The 19801-nt window shown below is 43.2% G+C and overlaps 1 protein-coding gene and 1 long non-coding RNA gene across 17 annotated transcripts in view; one reads left to right on the top strand and one right to left on the bottom strand.

Moving 5' to 3' along the window:
- The window catches only part of dlg2 (discs, large homolog 2 (Drosophila)), a 216801-nt gene that overhangs the window by 170468 nt on the left and 26532 nt on the right, over positions 1 to 19801 (top strand). For all 16 annotated transcript variants that reach the window (XM_030438654.1, XM_030438657.1, XM_030438655.1 and 13 more), the window contains one exon: positions 3175 to 3289. In XM_030438654.1, coding sequence (XP_030294514.1) covers positions 3175 to 3289 — 115 coding nt within the window. The remainder of the gene's footprint in view (positions 1 to 3174; positions 3290 to 19801) is intronic.
- LOC115594538 (uncharacterized) lies at positions 9845 to 17072 on the bottom strand. Its single transcript, XR_003986511.1, has 3 exons — positions 16943 to 17072; positions 10060 to 10188; positions 9845 to 9894 (listed from the first exon to the last, which is right to left on the bottom strand). It is a non-coding gene; the product is annotated as an uncharacterized LOC115594538 (long non-coding RNA).

Genomic DNA, 19801 nt, shown 5'->3' on the forward strand with positions numbered 1-19801 from the left:
ACTCGCTCTCCCTCCAGCTCGTAGAGCCCCTCCCTTACCCGAGAAACTCGCTGCTCCGCGCCGTTCAGGACTCAGCATGTCTGACTGTCAGTCAGTGCGTTTACATGCACAGCTTAGTCAGATTACAGCCATAGTTTGACTATGCTACTCAATCAGACAACTGCAATTATCCGAGTATACATGCCGGTGAGAAAATCGGATTATTGGCTGGAGCATGTCATACCCCAGTACGCTAGGTGGCGCTGTACCCATTTCAATTAGTGGTAACAGGGCCACCTCCGGCTGACCTCTTTACGTCACCAGCTGCCTCAGCATTCAAGAAAGATGGCGTACGAAGAGTGAGACGGAGCTACATCTTTGTACACTTCGTATATGGTGTACATGATAATTACACAAACTAGGGGCAAAATGTCGCTCTTTCTTGCGGTGATTTCGGAGGAAAGACGCCGCCGCCGCCATCCGTCTATCCACCAGCATTGTCCACCGGAGCCACCACAATCACGTGCGCACCAGAGCCAATCACTGTACACCGTGGCCACGTGCACACCAGAGTCAATCACTGCAGAGCTCAAGTCCATGACATACCTTAAGAAACAAGCGGATTTATACCTGCAGCGGCGCGAGCTGGACCGGGATTTTGCCGGCGGTTCGGTCCCGTTCTGTTCTGTTCTGTGCATCTAAACTGACTGTTGTGGATTAATGAGATTAAACGAGTCCGGACCGAGTCTGTTCGGGTCTGAGGAGATCCGGAGACGCGCGGATAACAAAGTGGAATCGGAATCTGTGTATGTTCGTGTGTAGCTAGCTGCTAGCCGCTAGCCAACCCACACGGCCTAACGTTACCTACCGAGTCGAGGGACCGATCGCACCGGCACTTCCAAAACCGGACATAGGGTAAATAATGTCCAACACGCTTTTTCGCTAACATTGCCGTCACGTTTGCTTTGTGTCTGGTGCAGGAAGAAACGGTAAAAACAAGCTTTTGTCACGAAAGTGTCCAAGCAGCAAGTTTGGTTGTTGAGGAACAGGAAGATGTGGGAGGGACGGAGTCGGATGAGTGACAGCAGCAGTGACGTGTTGGAGACAGCGACAGAGATAGCGAGTTTTGAGAGTTGAGAGATTTGTGACATATAGCGTGTTTGGAGTGTATAGTTAGTGTGTTATATAGTGTTTGGTGTAGTGTGTTTAGTGAGTAGTGGAGTTGTTCTTTTGTGTTGTGAGTCAAAACAAGGAGGAGCCTGCTGAATGTGGAACAGGCAGGAATGAGCTGAGCCCTGAGCCTGAGGCATTGCCTGCATTTAAATGTAAATAGTTACACATAACTTATTTATAACTAATTTCAAAAAGCACCAATTTAGCAAACAACTATTTATATTTGCATTATAAATAATGCAATTGGTTCATTAAACATATTTGTGGTTTTCACAGTAAAAAATCCTACTGTGATTTTATGTCATTTTGTGATTTTAGGTCCATAGTGTTAATATAGTATGTTAAAATGAAAAAATAACTGTACAGTCACACATGTGAGGTTGTGCTGAAAATAATGACCCCAAGCAAGGCAAGGTAAATAGTTTTTAAGGTGAAATATAGTGGTATAATCAAAAGTAGTCAAACAAGGCAAGGTAAATAGTTTTTAAGATGAAACACAATGGTATAATCAAAAGTCGTCAAAAACAGCCAATTATATCCCTGACGTCCCACCTTCAAACACAGCCTCATTTGGCAATCCATGAAAAAGCTACTTAACCTCCCACTTTTCTATAGGAATACAGGCTTCCTACGGGCACTGCACTAGTGAATGTAAATAAAACTGAAAATAAACTACAACCGTGTTGCTGTCCCTCTCATGCAGTTCCGCCCCATCAAGTTACTAATTGACATTTAGAAAATTATAGAGTGTGCTGCACACTCAGGGTGACTGACTCAAGTGACTCAAGTGACTCGAAAACCCGATTCACTTTAGTGAGTGACTCATACAAACTCGAGTCAGTAAAAGGAGTCGAGTATCCCATCACTATCGCACAGTACCTGGAGAGCAACTGCGTAACTGCTCTGCAGCCGCCTTGCTCCCGCGATGCGGAGCAGAAACCACTCCCATCCAGGTCATCGTGGACACATTTTAACCAGCATGCATCACGATTTAGGCAGCACTGCGCAGCGCTGTGTGATCTTGAAATCGCCTGTCGACACCTCCGCCCATCACACGCAGGGGGTGGCATATTGCCGCCTCGGATTTAGATAGCAGGCGAGGCGGAAATAAGTGTACCCTCCGAGGCGGAAAATCGGCGGACCAAAGCAGACCCCCAATTTGCCGGTCTCTGTCTAAAACCGCGGACCGAGCCGTCAAAAGGACGGGCAAATTGGCGGCTTGGTGCCCTGTCTAAAAACGGCTTCTGTCAGCAGCACTGCTGCTGTCACTCTTCCGCCGCCGTCCCTCCCACAACTTCCCCCTGTTCCTCAGCAACCAAATCACGTGGTTTGCCATATAATTTTGTGATTGGTTGGTGTGGTGCCCTTTTCCACCAATAGGAAAGGGAGTAGCACAGGTTTTTTTTTTGCTTGCAGACACTTTAGTGAGAAAAGCCCGTTTTGACCGTGTCTTCCTGCACCAAACGCGCAGCAAACGTGACGGCAATGTTCGCGAAAAAGCATGGCGGACATAATTTACCATAAGTCCAGTTTTGCTTGGCCTATCAACACGATTTAAAAATTGGTATATAGTTTGAAGGCCGCACCAACACATACGTCGGAACCGAAACTTAAGGAGGCTGCGGCTTGCTGCTACATCATCTTAAAATGGTCACGTGATTTGGACGCACCGGCGTGTGCGTCTACTCAGGAGGTGGGGCGTAGGGGCGGGCTCTGCAGTGATTGGCTCTGGTGCGCACGTGTGCATCCAGTGGACTGTTTAGAGTTCACAATGAAAATAATCTACAATGCCACATTCATTTTGAGTACAAATCTTCCATAAACACACTTCATCACCTTTTTGTATTGTACTGAACTGAGAATAATCAAGAAATTAAATCATGATGTTTTACTTAAGGGGACACTTGTGTGGACAGTGTGTTTAGTTGTGTCATCAGGTTGATCTCCTCTTTCCCATGGAGCACTGGAGTCTGGATTCAGACCTGGCTGTCACTCTTGATTCATTTTATTCTTGTCTTGCAGAGTACGGGCGTTTTGAGGCCAAAATCCATGACCTGCGGGAACAGATGATGAACCACAGCATGAGCTCTGGGTCAGGATCTCTGCGGACCAATCAAAAGAGATCGCTTTATGTGAGGTTGGTCTTTTTTTAGATTTTACACTAGTTTTTGATGTTCAAGCTAAATTCAGATAAGAAAAAGAAAAGAAATAAAAAGCCATCCATTATTAGCTGTCGTGTATTTAAGTAAAGATGAACCCACATCTCTCTATAAAAGCAAGGAATCTCTGTCTGTCTGTGTGTGTGTGTGTGTGTGTGTGTGTGTGTGTGTGTGTGTTTGCCCCAAATATCTCTGCGCATCAGGATCAGACTGACCTGAGAGTTTCAACATGGCTGCTGAGTGGTTCAAGGGTGTGCAACGTCGCATTTGTTTGGACTGCAATGATACCGTGCAAAAATTATTTCAGAAATGCTTCATGAATTCCTCTAGCATTGCTAACCGTAGCCACCACAGTCACGTGCGCACCAGAGCCAATCACTGCACACCGTGGCCATGTGCGCACCAGAGCCAATCACTGCAGAGCCCACTGCCACCCCCTACCTTAAGAAACAAGCAGATTTATACCTGCAGCGGTGCGAGCTGGACCTGGATTTTGCCGGCAGTTCGGTCCCGTTCTGTTCTATGCATCTAAACTGACTGCTGTGGATTAATGAGACTAAACGGGTCCGGACCGAGTCTGTTCGGGTCTGAGGAGATCCGGAGACGCGCGAACAACAAAGTGGAATCGGAATCTGTGGATGTTCGTGTGTAGCTAGTTGCTAGCCCACCCACACAGCCCACCTCCCAAGTCGACTTACCGGACGCACCGGCACGTCCAAAACCGGACTTAGGGTAAATAATGTCCACCGCGCTTTTTCGTGAACATTGCCGTCACGTTTGCTTTGTGTCTGGTGCAGGAAGAAACGGTAAAAACAGGCTTTTGTCACGAAAGTGTCCAAGCAGCAAGTTTGGTTGTTGAGGAACGGGAAGTTGTGGGAAGGACGGAGGCGGATGAATGACAGGCAACGACGGTCGGTGTAGAGACAGCAATAGAGACAGCGATATTGAGAGTTGAGAGATTTGTGACATTTAGCGTGTTTGGAGTGTATAGTTAGTGTGTTATGTAGTTTTTGGTGTAGTGTGTTTAGTGTGTAGTGGAGTCGGTTTTTTGTTTAATGAGTCAAAACAATGAGGAGACGGCTGAATGTGGAGCAGGCATTGCAGCTCTTCATTCAGCTGGAAGGAGCTCAGGCAGACCTGAACATTGCCTGCATTTAAATGTAAATAGTTACATATAACTTTGTACATTTTTAAAATGTATGCATATATTTAGCTAACAACAATTTATATTTGCATTATAAGTAATAAAAAATGGGTTGTTAAACATATTTGTGGTTTTCACAGTAAAAAAATCTTTAGGTCACAAAGATCTTTAGGTCACCAGAGCCAATCACTGCACACCGTGGCCACGCGCGCACCAGAGCCAATCACTGCAGAGCCCACCGCGACCCCCCACCTTAAGAAACAAGCGGATTTATACCTGCAGCAGCGCGAGCTGGACCGGGATTTTGCCGGCGGTTTGGTCCGTTCTGTTCTGTTCTGTGCATCTAAACTGACTGTTGTGGATTAATGAGATTAAACGAGTCCGGACCGAGTCTGTTCCGGTCTGAGGAGATCCGGATACGCGAGGACAAGAAGCTAGCCGCTAGCTACACGGCCCACCTCCTGAGGCGACGGACCGGAAGCATCGGCACGTCCAAAACCGGACCTAGGGTAAATAATGTCCGCCACGCTTTTTCGCGAACATCGCCGTCACGTTTGCTTTGTGTCTGGTAGGGCTGAAACGATTCATCGAGTTACTCGATTAACTCGATTATAAAAATTCCTCGAGGCAAAAAGTCTGTCTCGAAGCCTCGTTAAATTCCTATGACGCGCACTATACGCGCAGGGATCTGATTGTGCCACACGGACAGTTGTTCAGGAAGCACACCAGCGCGTCATACATGTTGAATTTAGCTGGCTGGCACAATTTAGCTCTGTATTTGTAGTGATGTGATGCGGTTTGACTAGATATGATGTTTAGCTTTGATGTTTTTAACCTCTTCAACTCGAGCTGCGCATGTTGCATTATACACCCTATAAGAGCATGCTAACCATGTAGCAACATATTAATGCAGCACACCAACTTAATGGGAAGAAGCTTGGCTAAACGCTCATGATAATCATTTTCACCTAATCGGAACTCAATTCAGACACCAAGCAACTAAAGGAGCACGTAGAAAAAACACGCTATTGGCGCATGTCAGAAAAATCGGCGTTAGCGATTACGCTACTTTATGCTAACGCTACATACAGCATGTCATTAGAAAGCTGGGACTCTACAAATTTCAACGGTATACGTCTCATCACTCTGCGCCCAAAACTCACTGAAACAGCCGCCGAAGAAGAGCAAAAATAAACATCACTTTATACAGACATGATCATGAATTACGTGCTACATTGGCTGTTTTGTGATTATAAACTCTGTTTGAGTGCATTACACCGGCTAATCCAATGTGTCTGTGTCACTCTGAAATGATTCCTGACAGTTCAGGATAAGTTTCAGTTCCAGGAGGACTCTAGTCTTACCACACAGTGTATTTGCCTCCTTGTGATTGGCGGATTAGTGTGGTTATCATGGATTTGGGGACTGAAGACTGAAAAAGTCTTATTTATAATTCATTTATTTTATTTGTTTATAATTGTTTTATTTACATTTATTTGTTATAAATTGTACACATTGTGTGACTGTTTGGCTTGATATTTTATATTCATTCTTTGTTCTCAGGTGGGTAATTTGCAGAAGGTGCAATCCTTTTTTTGTAATGTTGTATTAAGAAAACAAAACCAAGGCCAAATGGCCTTTACTATTTAAGTTTGTATTCACAGTTTTACATGTTATACATGTTTTACAGTAAGTTGATTTAACTGTATTGTTGTTTAATTATTGGCACTGGCACTTAATAAATGGGCTTAGTTTTGGAGCCAAATGTTGGAGTTGGAATGAATACCTCTGTTTTTTTGAGAAATTCTTGATCATTTTACAGCCACATCATTTTCGTTATGCATTATTTGTTTTGGTTGTTTAAAAACGCTGTAAAAAAATTATCCGATTACTCTTTTAATCGATCGATAAAGTGCTAGATTAATCGATTACAAAAAGAATCGATAGCTGCAGCCCTAGTGTCTGGTGCAGGAAGAAACGGTAAAAACGGGGTTTTGTCACAAAAGTGTCCAAGCAGCAAGTTTGGTTGTTGAGGAACAGGAAGTTGTGGGAGGGACCTAGGCGGATGATTGACATGCAACGACGGTCGGTGTGTGTGAGAGTTGAGAGATTTGTGACATTTAGCGTGTTTGGAGTGTGTAGTTAGTGTGTTATGTAGTGTTTGGTGTTGTGTGTTTAGTGAGTAGTGGAGTTGTTTTTTTGTTTAATGAGTCAGAATATGGCCATGAACTTTGGGTCATGACCGAAAGAATAAGATCCCGGATACAAGCGGCCGAAATGAGTTTCCTCCGCAGGGTGGCAGGGCGCTCCCTTAGAGATAGGGTGAAGAGCTCTGTCACCCGGGAGGAGCTCAGAGTAGAGCCGCTGCTCCTCCACATCGAGAGGAGCCAGCTGAGGTGGCTCGGGCATCTGTTTCGGATGCCCCCGGGACGCCTCCCTCGGGAGGTGTTCCTGGCATGTCCCTCCGGGAGGAGACCCCGAGGAAGACCCAGGACACGCTGGTGTGACTATGTCGCCCAGCTGGCCTGGGAACGCCTTGGGGTCCTCCCGGAAGAGCTGGAGGCAGTATCCGGGGAGAGGGAAGTCTGGGTGTCCCTGCTCAGGCAGCTGCCCCCGCGACCCGGCCCCGGATAAGCGGATGAAAATGGATGGATGGAGTCAGAATAATGAGGAGAAGCTGAATGTGGAGCAGGCAGTCCAGCTATTTATTCAGCTGGAAGGAGCACAGGCAGACCTAAGCATTGCCTGCATTTAAATGTAAATAGTTACATATAACTTTGTAAATTTTTTAAATGTATACACAAATAAGTAAAAAAAAAAAAAAAAAGGTTTGTTAAACATATTTGTGGTTTTCACAGTAAAAAAATCTAACTTTTTCTACTCGGATTTCATGTTTTTTTTTTTGCGATTTTAGGTCCATTGTGTTAATACAGTATGTCAAAATAAAAAAAATAACTGTACAGTCACACATGTGAGGTTGTGCTGAAAATAATGACACCAAGTAAATAGCTTTTAAGATGAAATATAATGGCAAAATCAAAATTATAGCTGCTGCGCAGCGATGGGTCTGGTCGGGGCTATTTTTTGGCAAAATTAGGCAATTCTGAGCAACAAACAGGAGAATAGGAAGACAAGACAGTTGACAACAATGTTCACTTTGGGCGACTTGAGGCTTGAACTCACAACTTCTGGAACCAAAGACTGACATTTATCGCTCTGAGCTAATTGGCAAGTGACATTATAACAGTGGCTTGACAAATTGATTAAGCCATTCACTGTTGTGCAGGCAGATTTGAAACCACTGTAAAAAATTCAGTTATCAAGACAAAAATCTGAAAATACACATATTGCAGCATGGAGATGTTGGTAATTTGTTTTTAAAAATTATTAATTTGCTCCATAAGTGAATAACTAATGTTTAAAAATGCTGCTTGCATTGACTGCAATTATTCACATGAGAGAAGAATTCAAAATGTTCTCAAAAATTCTGTTTTTTAGGTAAAATTCTGATATTTGTCAAACATCATCTACCATGACTCTAAAAAATGTTAAATTTTTTCATGAACATTGAAGATTTATTTATCTATCTATTTATTTGCAGGTAGGCTATATGTTTACAGTAGTGTTCACAGTCAAACATTTTCATGCACTGTAGGCAAAAATTGTGGGAGGTCTTCATACGTTTTACAGTTTAAAAAAAAACAGAGTGATGGACTTCATAAATTTTAATAGGTTTAAATGTCCAAAAGTTTGTTTAGTACTGGGGCTACAGTTTGATGAAAGTGTGAAGTTCAAGCAGGTTGATTTGTTATGAATTTTCAAAGTTTTAACTTTAGACGCTTGCTGTAGCGCAACCATCAGGACTATTGGCTTGGGTTTACAGCTGAAGTAATCTGGCATGAGACTGGACCTTTATGCAAAATTCGGTTAGCTTTCTCCCATGGTCCAGTCCAAGCTATTTGTTTTTATTTAAAGGAACTTAGGGCAGGATCACGAAATAAGACTCAATAGCGACACGACGGCCGTTTGGGTAACTGCAGCCATCAGCCAAGCCGGCGCGGGAGCGCGCATTAACTCTTCACAGCAGTGCAGCTGATGCTGTGACACGGTTATTTGTTTGCTCGCTGTTCACGCGACCGTTTACTGCAAGACTTCCTCGCATACCTCCGCGGAACTACCTTGGTAGCCTACATCAGCGAACAGCATGATGTCAAGAGACGAAGTAAGTAAACTAAGTGTTTATCTTAGTGCAGCTTCAGTATGTGTCTTTGACAACATTAGCGCATCAATTCAGCAAAACGACAGTTGTAATGTAAAGTACGCTTACCTTACACTGGCCAAATGGTTACTAAAGTTCAAATTTCACCAGCCACGGTGAATAACAAGCTAGCGATAACCATTGCTTTGTGATTGAAGCTAATGTGACTTCTAACAATGTTATGGTGTTTGACGAGCATTTGACTTGTGGCTGCAGCTAATTTCTGACTGTGGTAATTACCAACATAGCTAATATTTATAACATTGGATAAAGCTTGCTAACAAGCTGAGATTAGTGTGCAGTCATTATCATGCAACAGCAATAGTATGATTCAATATCTCAAGCCACGTTATGTGCCAGTGCCAGTGAGATAATTTGTGAAATCATTTCCATTATAAGACAATATAAATGGTATGAATAGCACTGCGCCATAACAAAGTAAATACAAGGAAACACAAATGTCATTATGTCATAACTGGTATTATACTAAGTTGAATCAGAATAAAAATAACATCAAATAAAATCAAAACATCACTTTGAGGATTACTAAAGTTATTCTTATTAGTATTGTTCTCAATGTTTTTTGTTTCAGGATTTGGAATTGACTCTGGAAGGAGTGGCACACATGGAGATGTACTGCCTGGATGAGGGTACACTGCGTCTGGTTAGGATGATGTGGAACAACATCTTTGCTCTGGAGGACAGCCAAGATGTGGGCAGCGATAACCGAGAGTTTCGGTTTGCGTCCTACCGGCGATTTACGATCTGGCAGGATGGGCATCAGAGAAGAGGGAACTGAAGGCCGATACCGAGCTGCTGTGTTCTTCGTATCTGGTTAAACTTCCCTGACCCCTTTGCAAACTACACAGGTTACAAAGAAGCTCCATTTAGGGTGCCTGACTGATATTTTCTCCTGTTTTGTGTCCCTGTGACCACAATACCTAAAAAAAAACATTTCTTAGCCAAAGATTCCACTTTCATCCAAAAATAAAAACTATTTATGTACATTATATATTTTTATATTTATTTTCAAAGTTTACAGTATTTTTCAAATTTGCAGTATGTACAAAGTTTTATTTTGTATTTTTTTACATGTTTATAATAAAATAAATGTGTGGAAAACAAGACGGTCTTGTCTTCTCTCTTTTCTTGCTCACGTCTCTGGATCATGTAGCTGAGGCCTCTATGGAGAGAAGAGAACAGTAGCGTTAGAACACATACCAATGCTCCATAATCAAATCTGGTAATTATCATGTTATATTATAACATTTTACAATGTTTTGTCTTTATTCTGAAAAGATTGAAATTCCTAATGACCAAAACTTAGAAAGTGAAAACATACTAACCCCTCAGACACTGGTTCAATTGGTGATAATCGATGAGAGAGTTTAGCAGCTATTCGCTTGCTGGGTGTTGATGCTCTAATCTCCTTACTTCCCCGAGTAGCAGCTTCAGGAGTCTGCTTCTTCTGATAGCTGGAAAACAGCAATATTTTAAAAAGTTAGAGTCTCAGTCAGCAAGCTGGCTGTGACTTTGCTACCTTGGTGTCTTTTCTCTTTGGTCAGAACAACTATGGCCATGCAATGTTTGCCTGTAACAATAATAATATCAAAATACTTGCCTCAGTCAGTACTATTGTGTGTTTCACTTTTACAAACAATTTCTCCTGCTTTACTTACAACGTAATGTATAATGTCTGGAGCAATCTTGTGTGTAAGGTACAACAAGAGAAAAATAAAGGCTAAATGCTCTATTGATGAGTTGAGACCACTCTTTTAGCCCACCCACCCCAAAGGACTCAACCACACAGACGTGCTTCACAAGCAAGGTCGTAATAATAATAACAACTAGACAATTCCCCGCCGGGAAATCGCGAGAGTGGGCTGTGCGCTTTGCCCCGTGACGAAAAAGCAAACATGGCATCAGCAAAGTTTCCTCACCATCAAGCGGGAAAGGCCTTAAGGAACACACACATCAAGTTTTTTGGTCCTAGTTTCAGAAATGTGGAAATGGCAGCGAATTAAAAAAGGGTGCAGTTTTGAGATTCCTCCTCCCGATTTATATTGGAGTAAATGGAGCATTTGAGAGCTACTCTTGTGGGTTAGCGGTCGATAATTCAAAAACAGTAAATCCTACCGATGAAGTAGACACACTGGGAGAAAGAAGACAAGTGTGACTACAACTCTGGAAAATATCACTGTTTTTGAGTCTAATATGTGGCCAGGATCTTCACGGAAAGAGAACATTTCTGAGCAAATTTTTGAGTCTCTCTCACTCTGTCAGTTGGCCCTCTCCACTCTGCTGCACGAACATCCCGCCATACACAATCATTGAAAACCCTGAATTTTTCCAAAATCACTCACTGTCATTCAAGGATCACAGTTCAAAAACTGCACATCATAGCAAAAAAGCTCAAATACAACTTAAATACTCAGGACTTGTGCCTACATTTTAAAGCTGAAATGGTGTTTCTACGTGAACGTATGCCAGAGCAGGAGATGTTTGAAAAACGTCGCAGATTTGCGACTTTTTTGACCTCGCCCCATTCATTCCTTATGGGAAATTTATCGCAGTTTTTCGCGACATACGTCGCGAAAAATTTATGTTTCGTAAAGCTGAATAATAGCAATCCGAGTCCGCCCGAGCCGCACATTGAATGAGCGAAAAAATTATCATCAAATGTAGTTTAAATGTTGGGAAATATAGTGTGTGTGTGCGTTTGTGTGCATGTGAGTGCACGCTTTAGCATGGCTGTGTGTGTGTGTGTGTACATGTCTCTCTGTCTGTCTGTCTGTCTCATGTGTGTCTCCTGTCTGTCTGTCTGTCCGATGTGTGTCTCCTGTCTGTCTGTCTGTCTGTCTGATGTATGTCTCCTGTCTGTCTGTCTGTCACTCTCTCTCTTTGCCCAGCTGATTTCGGTTGCTAGGTGGCAGTTGGCAGGGGCCGTAGCAACGGACTGTGAGGGAGTCAGTTGGCCCTCTCCACTCTGCTGCACGAACATTCCCCCATACACAATCATTGAAAACCCTGAATTTCTCCAAAATCACTCACCATCGTTCAAGGATCACAGTTCAAAAACTACACATCATAGGAAAAAAATTCAAATACAACAAAATACTCAAGACCTGTGCCTACATTTTAAAGGTGGAATGGTGTTTCTAGCTGAATGTATGCCAGAGCAGGAGATGTTTGAAAAACATCGCAGATTTGCCAGTTTTTTGACCTCATCCCATTCATTCCTTATGGGAAGTGTCTCGCAGCTGTTCGCGTCTTACGACGCGAAACATTAATATTCTAGAAAGCTGAATAATAGCATACAGACTCCGATCAAGCCGCACATTGAATGAGTGAAAAAATGATCGTTTAATGTAGTTTAAATGTTGGGAAATATACTATGTGTGTGCGTCTGTGTGCATGTGAGTGCACGCTTAAGCAGCTCTGTGTGTGTGTGTCTACATGTCGCTCTGTCTGTCTGTCTGATGTGTGTCTCCTATCTGTCTGTCTGTCTGTCTGATGTGTGTCTCCTGTGTGTCTGTCTGTCTGTCTGATGTGTGTCTCGTGTCTGTCTGTCTGTCACTCTCTCTCTTGGCCCAGCTGTTTTTGGTTGCTAGGTGACCGTTGGCAAGGGCCGTAGCAACGGACTGTGAGGGAGCTGATTTGAGAGCAATTTCTGCCTCACATCTAGGACGTCAAACTAGTGCTATTTGGTCAAAATCATACATGATATCGACAATTTTTTTTCACGATCGAGCCAGAAAGGCCTTAAAGAACACACTCATTAAGTTTTGTGGTCCTAGCTTCAGAAATGTGGAAATGGCAGCGAGTTAAAAAGGGTTGCAGTTTTGGAAATCCTTCTCCCGATTTACATTGGAGTAAATGGAGCATTTGACAGCTACTCTTGTCGGTTAGTGGTCGATAATTCAAAAACAGTAAATCCTACCAATAAAGTAGACACATTGGGAGAAAGAAGACGAGTGTGGCTACAACTCTGGAAAATATCACAGTTTTTTAGCTTCATTTGTGGCCAGGATCGTCACGGAAAGAGAAAATTTCGGAGAGAATTTTTTAATCTCTCACTCTGTCAGTTGGCCCTCTCCACTCTGCTGCACGAACATTCCGCCATACACAATCATTGAAAACCCTGAATTTTTCCAAAATCACTCACCGCCATTCAAGGGTCACAGTTCAAAAACTACACATCATAGGAAAAAAGTTCAAATACAACAAAAATACTCAGGACTTGTGCCTACATTTTAAAGCTGTAATGGTGTTTCTAGCTCAATGTATGCCAGAGCTGGAGATGTTTGAAAGACGTTGCAGATTTGCGACTTTTTTGACCTTGTCCCATTCATTCCTTATGGGAAATTTGTCGCAGTTTATCGCGACTCGCGTCGCGAAAAATTCATATTTTCCTGAGAAAAATAATAGCAGGACGAGTCCGCCCGAGCCGCACGTTTTGATATATTTTTTGTTTGTATGCGCTCAACGGTGCGGGGCGTGAAAACTGCCAAAATGGGAAGGAGGATGAATGATAACTAGACAATTCCCCGCCGGGAAATCGCGAGAGTGGGCTGTGCGCTTTGCCCCGTGAAGAAAAAGCAAACATGGCATCAGCAAAGTTTCCTCACCATCAAGCGGGAAAGGCCTTAAGGAACACACACATTAAGTTTTGTGGTCCTAGTTTCAGAAATGTGGTAATAGGAGAGAGTTAAAAAAGGCCGCAGTTTTGCAAATCCTCTTCCCGATTTACATTGGAGTGAATGGAGCAGTTGAGAGCTACTCTTGTCGGTTAGAGGCAGATCAATCCAAAACCATAAATCCTACCGATAAAGTAGACACATTGGGAGAAAGAAGACACGTGTGGCTAAAACTCTGGAAAATATCACTGTTTTTGAGCCTAATTTGTGGCCAGGATCATCACGGAAAGAGAAAATGTCTGAGCAAATTTTTGAAGTTCTCTCACTCTGTCAGTTGGCCCTCTCCACTCTGCTGCACGAACATTCCGCCATACACAATCATTGAAAACCCAGAATTTTTCCAAAATCACTCACCGTCATTCAAGGATCACAGTTCAAAAACTACACATCATAGGAAAAAAGTTCAAATACAATTTAAATACTCAGTACTTGTGCCTACATTTTAAAGCTGAAATGGTGTTTGTACGTGAACGTATGCCAGAGCAGGAGATGTTTGAAAAACGTTGCAGATTTGCGACTTTTTTGGCCTCCCCCCATTCATTCCTTATGGGAAACTTTATCGCAGTTTTCGCGACTTATGTCGTGAAAAATTAACATTTCGTAAAGCTGAATAATAGCAACCCGAGTCCGATCGAGCCGCACATTGAATGAGCAAAAAAATAATCATTAAATGTAGTTTAAATGTTGGGAAATATACTGTGTGTGCGTTTGTGGGCATGTGAGTGCATGCTTAAGCATTGCTGTGTGTGTGTGTGTGTGTGTGTGTGTACATGTCTCTCTGTCTGTCTGTCTGTCTCATGTGTGTCTCCTGTCTGTCTGTCTGTCTGTCTGTCTGTCCGATGTGTGTCTCCTGTCTGTCTGTCTGTCTGTCTGTCTGTCTGATGTATGTCTGTCTGTCACTCTCTCTCTTTGCCCAGCTGATTTCGGTTGCTAGGTGACAGTTGGCAGGGGCCGTAGCAACGGACTGTGAGGGAGTCAGTTGGCCCTCTCCACTCTGCTGCACGAACATTCCCCCATACACAATCATTGAAAACCCAGAATTTCTCCAAAATCACTCACCATCGTTCAAGGATCACAGTTCAAAAACTACACATCATAGGAAAAAAGTTGAAATACAACAAAAATACTCAAGACCTGTGCCTACATTTTAAAGCTGGAATGGTGTTTCTAGCTGAATGTATGCCAGAGCAGGAGATGTTTGAAAAACATCGCAGACTTGCGAGTTTTTTGACCTCATCCCATTCATTCCTTATGGGAAGTGTCTCGCAGCTGTTCGCGTCTTACGACGCGAAAGATTAATATTCTAGAGAACTGAATTATAGCATACAGAGTCCGATCAAGCCGCACATTGAATGAGTGAAAAAATGATTGTTTAATGTTGTTTAAATGCTGGGAAATATACTGTGTGTGTGCGTCTGTGTGCATGTGAGAGCACGCTTAAGCAGCTCTCTGTGCGTGTGTCTACATGTCGCTCTGTCTGTCTGTCCGTCTGTCTGTCTGATGTGTGTCTCCTGTCTGTCTTTCTGTCTGTCTGATGTGTGTCTCCTGTGTGTCTGTCTGTCTGTCTGTCTGTCTGATGTGTGTCTAGTGTCTGTCTGTCTGTCACTCTCTCTCTTGGCCCAGCTGTTTTTGGTTGCTAGGTGACTGTTGGCAAGGGCCGTAGCAACGGCCTGTGAGGGAGCTGATTTGAGAGCAATTTCTGCCTCACATCTAGGACGTCAAACTAGTGCTATTTGGTCAAAATCTTACATGATATCAACAATTTTTTTTTCACGATCGAGCCAGAAAGGCCTTAAAGAACACACTCATTAAGTTTTGTGGTCCTAGCTTCAGAAATGTGGAAATGGCAGCGAGTTAAAAAAGCGTGCAGTTTTGGAAATCCTTCTCCCGATTTACATTGGAGTAAATGGAGCATTTCAGAGCTACTCTTGTCGGTTAGCGGTCGATAATTTAAAAACCGTAAATCCTACCGATAAAGTAGACACATTGGGAGAAAGAAGACAAGTGTGGCTACAACGCTGGGAAATATCACTGTTTTTGAGCCCAATTTGTGGTCAGGATCGTCACGGAAAGAGAAAATTTCGGAGCAAATTTTTGAGTCTCTCTCACTCTGTCAGTTGGCCCTCTCCACGCTGCTGCACGAACATTCCGCCATACACAATCATTGAAAACCCTGAATTTTTCCAAAATCACTCACCTTCATTCAAGGATCACAGTTCAAAAACTACACAACATAGGAAAAAAGTTCAAATACAACTTGAATACTCAGGACTTGTGCCTACATTTTAAAGCTGGAATGGTGTTTCCACGTGAACGTATGCCCGAGCAGGAGATGTTTGAAAAATGTCGCAGATTTGCGACTTTTTTGACCTCGTCCCATTCATTTCTTATGGGAAATTTGTCGCAGTTTTTCGCGACATACGTCGCGAAAAATTAGTATTTTCGTGAGAAAAATAATAGCATACCGAGTCCGCTCGAGCCGCACGTTTTGATATATTTTTTGTTTGTATTCGTTCAACGGTGCGGGGCGAGTTACAAACCGAAAAATGGTGGGAGGAAGAATAATAAGAAGAAGAGGCGCGGTGAATAACAATAGTGGGCTGTGCTCTGCACAGCCCACTATGGACACCTATAGCTCTGCTATAGAGGTGTCCATAGTGGGCTGGCGAGCACAGCCCACTAATAAGAAGAGACACGAGCAATAACAATAGTGGGCTGTGCTCCGCACAGCCCACTATGGACACCTATAGCTCTGCTATAGAGGTGTCCATAGTGGGCTGGCGAGCACAGCCCACTAATAATAATAACTTTATCAGACCTGTGGACACGCACAATATCAATTATTATATAGCACCACCTGAGCACGTTTACATTGTGCACTTCACGGTTAGCTCTAAACTGCCTTTTATTCAGCTACATCAAAACAGTATCATCAACTCGTCAACACAATAGCCCCCAAGCCATAGCCTGTAAATACCGTTACTGTACACCCCAAAAACTGTATTTACCAGGGACAGGAACGAGACAGGAGCCGGTGCTGTGTGTATGATATATTTCACTGTACAGATTGTAAAGCCCACTGAGGCAATGTGATTGTGATTTTGGGCTATATAAATAAAATTGATTTGATAGCCGTATCCCCTACACTCACGAAGCAGCCGGGAAGCCGGCTTGCTGTGTGTAGCTAGCAGCTAATATGACTACACAGACCCAAACAAACCGTTAGCCTGTTGCTACAGCCAGCTGCTAACATCACCTCCCAGATACAAGTTGGGCTTTCGGTCCCATATCTAAAAGGGCATATTTCTAACTATTCGGTTTCAGACTGAAGGACCGTGGAAAATGCGCAGTCTGTAACTTATCAGTGTTACAAGCAGTGGACTAAGTTACATGTTAGCGGCTAGCGCTACGTTAGCCGCTAACGCTACGTTAGAAGCTGACGCTACTTTGCACTTTAGCTCACTCCGAGTCCTCCGTGATCTCATAAGATTTTCAAATCAAGCTCTAAAAATGACCTGTAATGTATTCTTACCTGGTTACAAGGAAATTAGCCATGTCAGCATCCGTTTTCAGTCCCAGTTCAAGCTGAAGCTGCCTCCATGAGTCGAAGGCATATCCAATGTATATTCGCGTGCCAGCCCGGCTTTAGTCATAACTTCTTTCAGACTCACGACTTGCTACTGATGAAAACCTTTGTTTTCTTCTTCGTATTACTTTTTAGTGGACTTTGTGTGGTGGTGGGTCGTTTTCCGGCAATAGCAGAGTCCATAACAACACAAACAGTATTTCCGGGACTGCGCTTGTCTTTTTCCAGTCTCCAAGCTGTCGAGGACGCGCTTTCAGCGTCAGATAACGTCACGTCCGCAGGGCTGCGTGGGAAATTCGGACCCCGAATAGCAGTACATCATGCAGCACACAGCCTGTTCAAGGCAATGGGGAGATATGTGTGTGGGCTCATTCTTTTTGGTTTTGAAGGCTTCATCACCCATTAGCATTAAAATACTTATAATGAATGTTTATTTTTTCACAAATCCTGCCCTAAGTTCCTTTAATTTAGAGGCTTGCTGTGATGCCACCATCAGGACAATTGTCTTGTGTTTCATATTGAGGACATCTGACATTTTAATCTGTCATCATCCTCATCATCACCATCATCACCCTTGCTGGGTCTCGAACACACAACCCTTGACACCAAGAACCAGCTCCTAACTCGCTGAGCTAATTGGCTGGAAGTGAGACCAGCTGTGTAGCTGCATTTGTCGACTCAGGGACTCACTGTCCAAGCAGCTGTTGTCAAGGAAGATTTCAAAAATGGTCAAAATGTCAGAAATTCTGTTACCTAAACAAAAATCTGATAATACATAAATTGCATCTTGACAGCATGAAAATGTTGGCGATTTGTTTTTAACTCTAAGTGTTTTGCTTCATAAGAGAAAATCTGATGTTTAAAAATGCTAGTGTTACATTGACTCCAGTTGTTCAGTTCAGTTTTTGAGATAAAATTCTGATATTTGCCAAACTTCATCAACCATGACTCCAAAATATTCCCCCCCCCCCCCCAGGAGGAATATTGACATGTCCTTGGAATTAAGTCAATCTGGCATGGGGCCGGACATTTCTGTAAAGTTTGGTGAGTTTTTGCCCTTGGGAAGTATGACTTCTTCAGAAGAAAGAAAAAAAGAAAGAAAGAATTCCTAGGAATACAATAGTGTCCTGGCAGCTTAGCTGCCCGGACCCTAAATAGTCAAAAACAGCCAATTATACCCTGGAATATCGGATTTCACAACAAACCTAAATATCCCTGACGTCCCACCTTCAAACACAGCCTCATTTGGCCATCCATGAAAAAGCTCCTTAACCTCCCACTTTTTTATAGGAATACACTTTTCTTACGGGCACTGCACTAGAAGTCAAAAACGGCCAATTATACCCTGGAATATCGGATTTCACAACAAACCTAAATATCCCTGACGTCCCACCTTCAAACACAGCCTCATTTGGCCATCCATGAAAAAGCTACTTAACCTCCCACTTTTCTATAGGAATACGTATTTCCTACGGGCACTGCACTATCTCTCTATAAAAGCAAGGAATCTCTGTCTGTCTGTCTGTGTGTCTGTCTGTCTGTGTGTGTGTGTGTGTGTTCCTCAAATATCTCTGCAGATCAGGATCAGACTGACCTGAGACTTACAACATGGCTGCTGCTTGGTTTAAGGGTGTGCGACGTCGGATTTGTTTGGACTGCAATGATACCGTTAATAAATTATTTCATAAATGCTTTACCAATTCTGCTAGCATTGTCCACCATAGCCATGTGAGCACCAGAGCCAATCACTGCACACCGTAGCCACGTGCGCACCAGAGCCAATCACCGCAGAGCCCAACTCCACGACACACCTTAAGAAACAAGCGGAGTTATACCTGCAGCGGCGCGAGCTGGACCAGGATTTTGCCGGGGGTTCGGTCCGTTCTGTGCATCTAAACTGACTGTTGTGGATTAATGAGACTAAACGAGTCCGGACCGAGTCTGTTCTGGTCTACGCAAGGACAAGAAGCTGGAATCGGAATCTGTAGATGTTCGTGTGTAGCTAGCTGCTAGCCCAACCCCATAGCCCACCTCCTGAGTCGATGGAAATGCCGGCATGTCCAAACCGGCAAACCGGACTTAGGGTAAATAATGTCCGCCACGCTTTTTTGCGAACATTGCGGTCACGTTTGCTTTGTGTCTGGTGCAGGATGAAACGGTAAAAATGGCAGTGTTTGATGTAGTGTGTTTAGTGTGTAGTGTAGTCGTTTTTTTGTGCTGTGAGTCAAAACAATGAGGAGACGGCTGAATGTTGAGCAGGTAGTGCAGATCTTCATGCCTGAGCCTGGGGCATTGCCGGCATTTAAATGTATATGGAATTAGATTTGTGCCAAAAGAAACAAGCAAAACTTTTTAAATGTCAAACAAAAACAGGAATTTGAGAGAACATAAATCTCATTTGAAAAATAAAACTTAGAACTTGCAATCAAATAATTTGTCAAATAGTGTAAAATATTGGTCTTTTACTCTTCTAATAATGCATTATTTTGTTTACGGTTCCCTCTGCTGGTCTCTCTCCGTTCAGACTTTTGCGCTGACTCTCAGCTTTGCGGTCTCTCTGCAGCTCTGTCTCGTTTGCGCTCCCTGACTTTTTGTTTGCAGTTTTGGCACAAACCTCTCGGGTAGGCGGGCCTTTTCAGCAGAGCGTCCCCATTGGCTAATTAGATTATGACTGACACCACTCAGTACCTATGTGTAGATAGCTAGCGCGCTAAATGACCCCGGCTTTAAAACGGAGAGAAGAAGAGCTGACGAGGACAACAACGACAATGAAGAACAATATATGTATGTCATAACTACTTACAT

Source organism: Sparus aurata, chromosome 13 (assembly GCF_900880675.1).
Source record: "Sparus aurata chromosome 13, fSpaAur1.1, whole genome shotgun sequence".
Taxonomy (NCBI): domain Eukaryota; kingdom Metazoa; phylum Chordata; class Actinopteri; order Spariformes; family Sparidae; genus Sparus; species Sparus aurata.